At 18.1% G+C, this 12571-nt stretch overlaps 1 protein-coding gene across 1 annotated transcript; it reads left to right on the top strand.

Moving 5' to 3' along the window:
* The first annotated feature begins 1894 nt into the window (after positions 1 to 1894).
* LOC147656521 (uncharacterized) lies at positions 1895 to 10133 on the top strand. Its single transcript, XM_086914536.1, has 8 exons — positions 1895 to 1931; positions 2513 to 2826; positions 5010 to 5269; positions 6344 to 6523; positions 7004 to 7256; positions 7337 to 7405; positions 9905 to 9991; positions 10050 to 10133. Exons 1-8 carry the CDS (start codon positions 1895 to 1897, stop codon positions 10131 to 10133), a joined length of 1284 nt encoding a protein of 427 aa, XP_086770662.1.
* Positions 10134 to 12571: the final 2438 nt, after the last annotated feature.

Below are 12571 nucleotides of genomic sequence, written 5' to 3' on the forward strand. Positions count from 1 at the left end.
TTCATAATAGAGAAATATATTGAGTACAAATGATTCTCCTTTACAATTTAAGAAATAAAAATATTTAGAAACAAAAATTTAATAATAATAATAATTTCAGGTGCAACAATTTTCATTACATCCTTTAAAATTTAATGCCGCAGTTATATTCTAATAATAATAGATTATCAACTATGGTAAATATATGGTAAATGAATGTATAATTTGCTTCATTTAAAATTTTTATTTTTTTGGTAATATAATGACTTATATCATTATACTAATATAAATAAATCCGTAGACAAGTTTAATAAAGCCTTTAGAAATCTTTTGAAAATTAAAGGTTTATTAGTTTTAAAATCATGATTTATACTTATTATATTTTATTATAATAAAAAGATTGTTGAAAAAAAAGTATTAGGATTTTGATTGGCAATATTTATGACATTTATTTTTTACTTATTTTGAAAACTATAGAACTTTTGAAATTTGGTAAGATTTGGTGAAATTTATTTCATCATAATTTAAGTTGTTTATTTAATCATAAATCGTGTTTGTTAAAAAAAACATATTTCTTAATTTTTGAGATTTTATGGTATTATAGAATTCCACGACTATATCAGACACTTACAATCAACTTTCTAATCTGTATTCTTATAATATTATTATGAGTACTAGATATATAAAAATTTATTTGAATGAGAAAATTACAAAAATAAATAAAAATTTATAAATCAATTTCTGATTAAAATAACATCGCGAAATATATTATCTTCAAAAATTGTTATTCATATTGAAAAATCAATTATAACAATTAAACAATTTTATATAATATGGATTCAAAGACATTATTTCTTTGCTTTGTATCATATGCAAGAGTAAAAGATCTCGAAACATATATCATATGTTTTTTATACTTATATAAATTGAAATAAGTTAATAATCAGTGTTAATAGTTACTTACTATTAAGAATAAAGCTATTGTATGATTTATTTTAATAACCCAATGATATGTAAGATAATTACATTATAAATAAATAAATGATAACTTATAAAATGCAAGAAACAAATATCAAAACAACAAAATAAGTAAACAATTGCATAGATGATAAAGCATAATGAAAAATATAATTTAATCAAATTATATATAACGATGAGATTACATAAACTAAATGTACTAAGAAAAAATCTATTGATCACATTATAAAATAGTAATAATATAATATCATATAGTAGCTATATGAAATCCTTAAAAATTTCGACTTCAAACTTTAATCTAAAACATATCAGAAAACAAAAAAAAAAACATGAACTAAATGCAAAATATAAAAAAAATATATTGACTATCAATAATCACAATTTTTTTGAAAAGTGAAATTCTAAAGTTTTTATTAAATTGTTTTAAAGAAAACAATTTATTTAATTTATTTATAATAAATTTATAAAACAATTATAAGAATTAACAAAAATTTTTATCAAGAAAAAAGTTATAAAAACTATAAAGATACTAATGTAAAACATTATGTATTGCTAATATTTAATATAAATCATAAAAATACAATTCAAACATTGAAATATCATATAAAAACATACAAAAAACATGGATTTTCATAGATTGAAAAAAACAAAAAAATTAGAAGAAAAAAGAAGATATAAAACTCTCTAACTCTCACTAATAATATACAAATATATAATTTTTTATATTAATCTGATTAATCTTGAAAAAAATTAAATTGAAGTTAATATTTTCTTTTAAAAAAATTGTATTGTCTATTTTAATTTTATTTTCATTGATAAATAAATAAAATGACATCTGCAATTTTCAATCAATTTCAAGACGTTTGCATTGACAATGTACAATTTTAAATAGAATTCTAGATAATATGATGATTATCTTTAATTGCATTAACCATAAATGAAATGTGAAGAAGATTATGACAACATACAAATAGGTAAAGTTATTCATTTTATAATTTGCAATAGTATGTGGCAATTTAGAAGAAACATAAAATAAAAGAGTGATAATCAATAAAAAAAGTAAAAATTTTTAAATAAATTAAAATAAATAAATATAATTCTTTTAATAAATAAATATATATTTATATAAAAAGAACTAAGAAAAATATGAAACGTAAGTAAATATCAATATGTACATGTGGTATTTTTTCTCATACAAGGAAACATTTTTTTAAAAATAATGATAAAGAAATATTATTTTTATTATAAATATCATTTCGCCAATACTTTTAGATTACATTGATCTATTTTTTCTGATTTCCATTTTAATTTATAAAGATTTTTTGTTATAATTTATACAATTTAAAAAAAATTATATAATTTTTATATTATACTATTATATTATATATATTATTAAATTTATTGTATATATATTATATTATATTATATAATTATTTTTTATAAGATTATAATTTACATAATATAATTATATATAATCTTATAAAAATCTCTAGATATCATTATTAAATAGATAGATTTGATTATTAAAATTCTAATATGTACACTGTATTTTTAGACGCAATTGAGGCATTTAAAACAAAAATCTTAGCATGGATACCACAAACACAATATGCTTCGTTATTACCTATCATTATCACTAATGAGATATTTGGTTTACGTATATTTGAATTGAAAGGACGATTACGATATAGCTGGAGTATAATATATATTTGTATATGCATCATTTTATATGGTATATTTCTGAATGCAATAATAAATAAAAATTACAAAAATTGGCTTATATATCAAGAAATTATTTATAAACTAACATCATATGTTAATATTATTTGCGGTATCATTTTTATAATTCTTGGAATGCTGAATACAGAAGTAAGTATTTCTAAAAATATAATAATATACATAATTATAAATTAAATAAAAAAAAATAGAAATATTAGTAAAAAAGTTTTACTTTTAATTAATTTTTAATTTTTAATGTTTTGTGCATTACATTTTTAATATTTTGATTATTATTAATTTTAATATACTTTGACATTCCTAGTAATTCTTAAAAATAAAACTTCAAAATATATTTCAAATATATCGAATAAGATGAAATTAAATTTAACTGAAACACTGATTTATATACATTTCTCTTTCGTTTAATTTGCAAAAATTATTTGTCAAAATGAATATCCAAACATTTTAATTAATATAAGTTATCACAGAAATATAATGAATAACATTATTATTGAAAAATTTTTAAAATATTCTATGTTTTATAATTATTAATTTCAATTTTCAACTTTTAGTATATCTAAATTCAACATCTAAATTTTTCAGAAAAGAATATTTAAAAATATTGAAAAATAATTTTTAGATGAAAAATCTTATAACTATAGTTCTTTATAATAACATTTTAATTGCATAGCATTTCATTATGCATTTAATAATAATTAAATCTAGTTGAAAGTTTCAGTGAATGATATGGAAAACTATAAGAAAAAAATTATTCTCTGTCATTAAATGTTATCATTATGATTTATATTATAATTCAAAAAAGTTTTTTCGCATAAAAAATTCTCCATTATTATCGAACACACGTCTCTTTATAACATAAAGTAAAAAATATAAGATTGTTAAAAAATAATGCTTTTTAAAATTTTAATATCATATATTTTAATGAAGCAACTTCATGCACTGCAATATATTGTTTTCTAGTAAAAAGATCAGCTCGTACATATTATACTGTTAAATAATATACTGAAATTAATAAAATTATAAGAAAAAATTAATTTTGATACATTAGGTTAAATATAATGAAGTAGTAAAATAACATACTAATAATATTGGTATTAATTATATGGTTGTCAATTAAAAACATATAAACAGTCTTTAATAATTAGTAATTAGTGATATGAATGTGATAAATTCATAATAATACCGATATATTTGAAACATGAATACTTGTTTTAACTATCGAAAAAGCAAGTTGCAATGCTAATGAAAATAAAATATCTAAATCCAAATCTAAAATAATATCAAAACTTTTTTATAATGAGATATAATTTAGATCTTGTTTGATAGTCAAATTTAACTTGTTGTTTTTCTTGGTTTTTGAAAATATAAACTTGAACTGGATAAAGTTTTAATCTAGGAAATACCTAATCACAGTGACTACATTACATAAAATAAAAATTAAAATATATAATAAATAAATATGTTAATCGTACTTCAAATTAACAATTTATGACTCGATGAGAATATTAGAATTCGAATATGAGCAATGAGAATATGAGAATTAGCTAATATTTCTTGAAATACGCGTAATGTTATTGACTGTCAGATGATGACTAATTTCTTGTTCATCGTATAATACTTTTTCACAAAAAAAGTCACAAAATGAAATGGATATGTTGCTGAGAGTAGTATGGATAAAGAAATTTATCAAAATTTCAATTTGAGAAAATGGCAGAAGAAATTGATTGAATTGAGTCATTACCTTGAAATGACATGTATGATATCTACGTAATCATTAAGAATTTGCAGAAATAAAATCATAAATTATTACGCTGAATTTTGAAAAAATATGCTAATATAGAAAAAATATAATGTACTAAATATTGCTTATGTGATTTGCTAAAAAAATACTTGCGATGTTCAATAAGAAAATTAAAAATTTATTAAGCTTAATGATTTAATGATTTTATGATTTTATTTTGCGACGCAATAAAATAAATAAATAATATTTTGAATTTTTTTTCTTTCTTATTTAAATTTTCTTTCATATATAAAATTAATATATTTATTTTTCTTTTGAATGATCAATTTTAAAGATAAAAACAAAAAAAAAATGACATATAAAAATTCAGATTTATTTATTATGTTTTACCAAATTTGTTTTCAACTTATTGAAGAAGCTTCAACTAACATTTTTATATTAATTTTTACGTTTGTTTTGATTCCTAGAAACAAAAACTTTCGAATATATTAATAACTTATCCACTTTTTTCATTTTTCTAATATATTTACACTTCTTTTATTTATATATTTTCCTTCTTTTTCTATTACAGCATTCAAGAAAAATTATTGCAAAATGTGAAGAAATAGATAATATCTTACAATCATTTGGAATTGAAAAAAATTATCGAAAAATTTTCTTCCAACTTATACAATTTTTAATTACCTTCAGCATAATAATGATAAGCATTATCTTACTAAATTGCTATTGGTACATTTATACTTTTAATGTTGGATTCGATTTAATTTTGCTTACATATATACCAATATTAACTATGACTTTAGGAATTTTTACTTTTATTATATTCATAAGGTAAATTATAAAAAGAAAAAATAATCATGAATTTAATATTAAATAAATAGATAAATATCATATATATATATTTCGATAATGTTTAAAAAATATAAGAAAAAAAAAACAAGAATTTGAAGAAGTTTTCGTAGATCTGAAGAAAAAAAAATATTCTCTTAAAATTGTATTTTAGATAGAATAAGTACAATAAAATCAATTATATAATTTTAATATTTTTTATTATTTACTTAGTATTTAATCAATTTTCTTTTATTTTCAATTATTTGTCATTAAACGACAATAAACAATAATGATTTAATAACAGCTTTTTTCATTATTTCTATTCAAGTAAATTGTATTCTATTTCTATATTTTTTTTTTTATAACTTCTGTAGAATGATTCATTTTTGATTTCTTCTGATTTCTTAAATTATCTTCTCAAAATATAAGATTAGATTTTCAATAATATCGAGATTTAATATTGACTATAATAATGATTTTTAAATTAATTTCAAAATTCTTAAATGATAATGAAAATGCACTGATTAAAATTATCATGCAAAAAAATAGTACTTTCATCTTCTATCAATGCTATAATCAACATCAAATATTCATGTATATTTGATGTTATAATTATTGAATTGATTTAATTTGAAATATGATTTAAATCTTCTGAGAAAAATCGCAATATCTGAAAAAATTAAATATTAGAAATTTTTATATGATTTTTTTTATTTTGTTCTGAGAACAAATCAATAATTTGGATTCTATTCTAATTATTCAATCCTAATTATTACAAATTAAAAATAAAAAAAAATTATTCAAATGTTAATTATTAGAATATTATTATTAAGATATTAAAATTATACATTGAATTTATATTCTTTAGTCTATCTATTTTTGAGAAATTATTCTTTATTTTCAGATTTATAAAAAGAAATTTTTGTTTCTTTATTTTCTTTAATTATGGAAATACATAAGATATTTTTATCTTTGTTTCATTTTTCTAAAAATTGTAAAAATATATATAAGAATTTTATAATTATTGATAATGAATTTGAAATCATCTGAGATATTATTTGAATTATTGTTAAGTATTTTACAGGATAAGTTGTATAAAGTAAACAAACTTATGAAAGAAGTGTATCAGTTATGTAATGCAGACGATATTAATATAAGATATGAAATACAATTACGTATTGCACGTAAATTTATAATTCTAATGGATTACTATAATAGAAAGTATTTTGTTCAGTATGTTCTTCAAGTTACAAGGTATGTTTGATTTTACAACAATATCTAGAATTTAGTAATTTTGTAATATTAATTAGTAAAGATAGTGTCAGATATTAGATAGCTCTCGGATATTTTTAATATCTTGACTATCTGTACTTACAAAGAATTACATCTTAATAGTAATGTACATGTCAAGCGATAGATATTTTTATATGCGAATACATGAAAAACCATTGAAAATTATATCTGGGATTATATTTTTTGATTGTATGTATATATCATTTTTTGATTATAAATACAATGACAATAAATCAGAAAGTTTTTTTATATATTTGTTTTTTAAAAGAAAAGTTTCATTAAAATTTATAGATTTATTTTTTTGTGTTTAATTTAAAATATCTGAAGTTATCCTTATCTGCTATTAATAATAATTTATTAGATTGAAAAAAATAACAATATTAATATTATTTTATTTTCTATTTCTAATCTATTTCTTTTTTTTTTTTTTATCTATTAAAGGCACATTCATTTTGAGATTCTAAAACTTTCACATGAACTTAATCAAGCATATACTTATCAAATTCTATTAAACTTAATAGTACAATATTTATTAGTACTTTGTACAATTTATAATTTATATTTTTATTTAAAATCATCCAACATATCAGAACCATTATCAAATAAAGGAACTATAGGATATTTAATGTGGACTTTTTTGAATTTAATAAAAATTATTTTTATAAATAATTATTGTACTAATTTGTATCATGAGGTAAGACTATTATTTTATTTTATTTATATTATAAAAAAATTAATATAAATATATATATATATAATGCTAGAATTTTATAGGTACAAATAACAGCACATTTACTTCGACAATTGGAAATTTGCTATTTAGACAATTCTATTAGAGAGGAGGTAAGATCAATTTATAATATAAGGGTTAAATTTGAATTTACTGTGATATTATACCATAGGTTTCTGTATTTCTCTTTTTTTATTTATTTTAATCTTGATATATAAAAATATATATAAAAATAATCATTTTGAATATTTTCTTCACACATAATATATTTTATATATGATATAATTTTTGAATAATTTATACAAAATATTTTTAATGCTATATTGAATACTGTTTATGCAAATTATTTGTCATTGGCTTGATATTAATTTATGGATTGATTTATAGGAAATGATTTATAGTATCAATTACGAAATTTTCTGATACAATATAATCTCTACTATCTAACAATTAAAAATAGATTTATTATGAATTTTGCATATAGTAATCGTTTTATATATTGCAATATAATTCATGAGTAAAAGTTTTCTACATCATTAAAGAAAATTTTATATCCTAAAAAAAAAAAATATCAACCTGTAAATCAACATTTAATAAAAAAAAATCATTTTGTAGTATTATAAAAAAGGGATTATTCTGATATTCAGATTATTCTATAAATAAGTATTCCATTTAAAAAAAAGATAGTATTCTCTATACAAATATTTTAAATAAAATGAATTTAAATCAAGGGAAAAATATATTTGTGACGTATGGTTTCTTTGAGATTTTTCTTCTTTGTAATGAATACTATATGAAGTAATAAAAAAAAAAACTGAAAATCATAAGTCAAAATCATTTTGTAATTATTTTTTTAAACTTTTACCGATTCAAAAGTATCTAAAGGTAAAGAATTATTTTCTAAAGCTGTGACAAATAATTTTTAAATATTAATTGCATGATGCAATTATGCAATTAATAAATATTTAATAATATATAATAATAAATAAATATGTTTATAAGAATATAGGATATTTTGAAGATTGAACATCAAAATAATAAAAATAGTTCATATATATATATATATATATATATATATATATATTATATATATATATATATATATATAATATATATATAAAATATTTAATTTACATTTAGTTATATATAAGTATTTTAAGTTTACGTTAGATAGAATGAGATAATTAAAAAACGAAACTCTCAGCTAGATGCAGTAACAGAACTTATATAGAACTTCTCAACAAAAAATAAATATATATAATATAACTCTTTTATATAGAAATAACTATTTCTGAATTTTAGAATTTTTACAATGTAATATATAATAATCATAAATATTATAATATCATTATGAAATGTATTTATTATTAAAATAATTTTTATGATTTTTAATTATGCAAATTTACATAATTTGTTATTTAGCAAAGATTTACATCCAACAACAATTATTACAATGATGGTTACATAATTCCATTTATTACGTAAATAAATGTGTGATTCAGTACTATCGTGCATCTCTTACATATATTTAGTTTACTTATTCTATCTAATACAAAATTAAAATTAAGATACTTTATGAAATATTTATAATTTATTAATTAAATCAGACGTAAAAGAGAATAAAATTAGACATAAAAGGGTTTTTTCATTATTTTGATATTTAAAATTCACCGAAATATCCAAAATATTTTCTCTATATCATTTTTATAAATACTCTTTATACCTGTGTTGTAATGCAACAGTTAAGATATTAGTATTAAGATATAGTAATATTTTCATTAAATGTTCATTAAATGATTAATTTCTCGATCATAAGTTACAAATTAATGTAATGAAAGTGGAATAAGAAAATATAAAAAGAAAATATAAAAAGATATATATATATATGTTTATTTTTGATTTGTTGTTTCTTTCAAAAATATGTTACAATCTTAATATTAACAGAAAGTTTATTAATTCAAATTATAATTATGACTATAATTATGAACTATGATAACATATTTTGAGTATAAATTTTGTCTAAGGATTCTGACTAGGGAACTATAAGAACTATAAGAAAGTTAATCTTTAAACAGTCAACAATAATTTATTTATATATTCAAATATAACGATGTTTTGGAAGCTTTGATCCGATTAATCATAGTATTTTTTTTATTGATTTTCTGTTATTATTTTTCTATTAATCATTATTGATATATATTAAAATATTACTACTCAAAAAATTATATTTTAACTGTAGCGTTACAACAATATATAATATATATATAACAATATAACAATATATATATTTACTCTATAAAGGGAATATTTATATTCGAATATTTTTGAATATTAAACTTTGCAATTTATATACATATTGTTACAATAATTATATATTCAAATAAATTTTTTTTCTAAATCTTATTTAGAATGTTTATTTTTTTGATTTTGTTTGAATGTTCTTTTTCTTTGTTTAGAATATTAGAAAATGCTATACGAATATTTTCAAATTTCTTTAAAGATATTTTCATAGCAAAACATATTAAACATATTAAATACAAATTATTCCCGTTAATAGTTTAAGAAATAAAAACATTTAAAGAATAAAAATTAAAAGCAAACAATAATTTCAGGTGCAACAATTTTCATTACAAGTTCTTCTTCATCCTTTAAAATTTACTGCTGGCGGTTACATTCTTAATAATAAGTTATCAACAATGGTGAGTTAAATGAATGTATAATTTGATTATTCATTTACGATTTTAATCTCTTTTTCAGTTTTTTGGTAATATAATGACTTCTATTATTGTATTAATACAAATAAGTTCGTTGCTAAATTTGATGAAACCCTTAGATCCTTAAAATTTTTAAAAATTAGAGATTAATACTTCTAAAATCATGTTATTTCATATTATTGTAATAAAAAGATTGTTGGGGAAAAAATGTTAGGATTTTGATATTCATTTTTTACTTTTTTGGGGGTTATAAAACTTTCAAAATTTGATAATTGAATTTTGAGAGTTATTCTATCATAATTTAAAACAAATAATTTTATCGAATTATCTGTATCCGAAAATCAATGATAAATTGATTGATAAAATCATAAACGGTGACTTAGAAAAAACAATATTTTTTAGTTCTAAGACTTCATAGGATCACAAGATTCTCCATTTACGTTTAACCTTTTAATCTTTATTTTTATAACATTATCATGAATATAGAAATGGAAATTATGAATGGAAAAAGTTATTTAAAAAAGAAAATTGCAAAATCAGGCAAAAATTTGTAATTTCTAATTAAAGTAATATTGCGAAGCATATTTATCTTCAAAAATTATTATTTGCTTTGAAAAATCAATTATTATTAATAAAAAATTTTGTACACTACACAAAGCTGTTATTTCTTTTCAATGCATTAGCATACTAATTGTAAATGATTTTCAATTATGTCACATGCTTTTTATACTTATCATAATTCTAAAAGTCTGAGAAATACAAAAGTTAATTATAAAAGTTTGAATTCGAGATAGAATCGCAAAAGAAATAACACAATTCAAGACAATTATAAAGGATTTTGGAATTGTAATAATTTTTTCAAGAAACAAATGTTATGTATGAAACACATTAAATATATATAATTCTTATCGTCTATTTATTGTATATTACTAGAACCCTATTATCTAGCTTATCTTATATCCTAATTTAATAATTATAACAATTTATTGTGACCTGCAGACAAAATAACAACTATCAATTTTTAAATGCAATCATATCCATTTAGCAGAATCATTAATTATGGAATAAAAATCTGAATTTAAACGAAGTTCGCATTCGAAATTAAAAAAGAATGATTTAGATTTTTCATGCGAGGAAATTGAAATAAATCTATTAATAATAATCAACTATTTATTTATCACAACTTATTAAGATTAAAGCTACTATATAACTTATTTTACTACAATAATTTTATTACATTTTATTATTTACGTTAAATTTATTTTTAGAAAGTATGAGAAAAATGGATTTGAAAAAAAATATAAAAATAGAGTATAAAATAATTCTTGGATGAAACTAAATGAGCAAAGTTATAATGATTGTAATATTAGTTTTATATTTCATATTTATTATGCATTTAAAAAATATTTAAAATAATTATTTAAAAATTATCAAAATCAGTGGTATTTTTTTTTATAATTATTTTTAACATTTAAAACAGTTTGGTAAATTAAATATATTTCAATTACAAAAAATTATTTTATTATATAAAACATTATTAAGACATAAGAAAGTAAACGAAAATTGAATATTTACAAAAAATTGTGCAATTCTTTTAAAAAACTGCATTTTGATGGCGATGTTTAAGATCAATTTTAGTAATTACATATTTACTATCAACTGAAACTTACTCTACATAAAAAAAAATCTTGAAAGTTATTACATTTCAAAATTATCGAACATTAATTTTATTAACTATAATTTTTAAATAAATGAATTTTGATATAAAATCATTATAAAAAACTATTATATCTATCAATACTTAGCAGAAGATTGTACACAAAAAATTAAAAAGAAATGATGTTTCGAAACAAAATAGTTTTCTTTTTTTTTATATGCCTTATTAAAATAAAAAATTATAAATATAAAAATCTTGCATCTATACAAATAACTCAGTAAATCTTTCATCATGACATACATTTGATTTAAATCTTGAACTTTCTTTCTTATTTTTTTTAGGAAATGTTTTCTTCTCTAAAAATTGAAGAAGGCAATTACTAATAATAAGGAAGAATGATTTTTTAAATAAAAATGTTAGATAATTAAGAATTATATTAATTTATTTTTATTAATTAAGAATTATATTAATTATATTAATTTAAAATAGAAAAATGTATAAAAAATATTTAGTGTGAAAGTTATTGTGAATATATAAAATGAAATTAATATTTCATTAAAAAAATATTAAATTTTCAATTTAATATATAAATTAAAATGAATAAAATAAAATTGAATAGAAAATTTTATAAATAAATATATATATTTATATTATATATATTTTTTTATATATAAAATAAATTAATAAAAAATTATTATAAAACATCGTTTTAAATTATTAAATTTTATTAAAAATAAATAAAATGAAAAAAAATACTTGAAATTTTTTTAGCCATGACGAATTAATATTTAAGACTGAAATTAACTGTGGAATATATTCAAGAGACATATAAAAAATTAATTATATTATAATTTATTATTTTACTATATGTTTTATTATTGTCCTGTTATCAATTCATTAGAAAAGGT

The sequence above is a fragment of the Apis florea genome, unplaced genomic scaffold (assembly GCF_048593485.1).
Source record: "Apis florea isolate Af1SG1 unplaced genomic scaffold, ASM4859348v1 contig_3696_pilon, whole genome shotgun sequence".
Classification (NCBI taxonomy): Eukaryota; Metazoa; Arthropoda; class Insecta; order Hymenoptera; family Apidae; genus Apis; species Apis florea.

Excerpts from the sequence above, each read along its gene's own strand:
- LOC147656521 (XM_086914536.1), top strand. The coding sequence starts at position 1,895 with ATGAAATGTGAAGAAGATTATGACAACATACAAATAG. Across the intron at positions 1,932-2,512 it reads TTATGACAACATACAAATAG|ACGCAATTGAGGCATTTAAA; the intron begins GTAAAGTTATTC and ends CTGTATTTTTAG. Across the intron at positions 2,827-5,009 it reads TTGGAATGCTGAATACAGAA|CATTCAAGAAAAATTATTGC; the intron begins GTAAGTATTTCT and ends TTTCTATTACAG.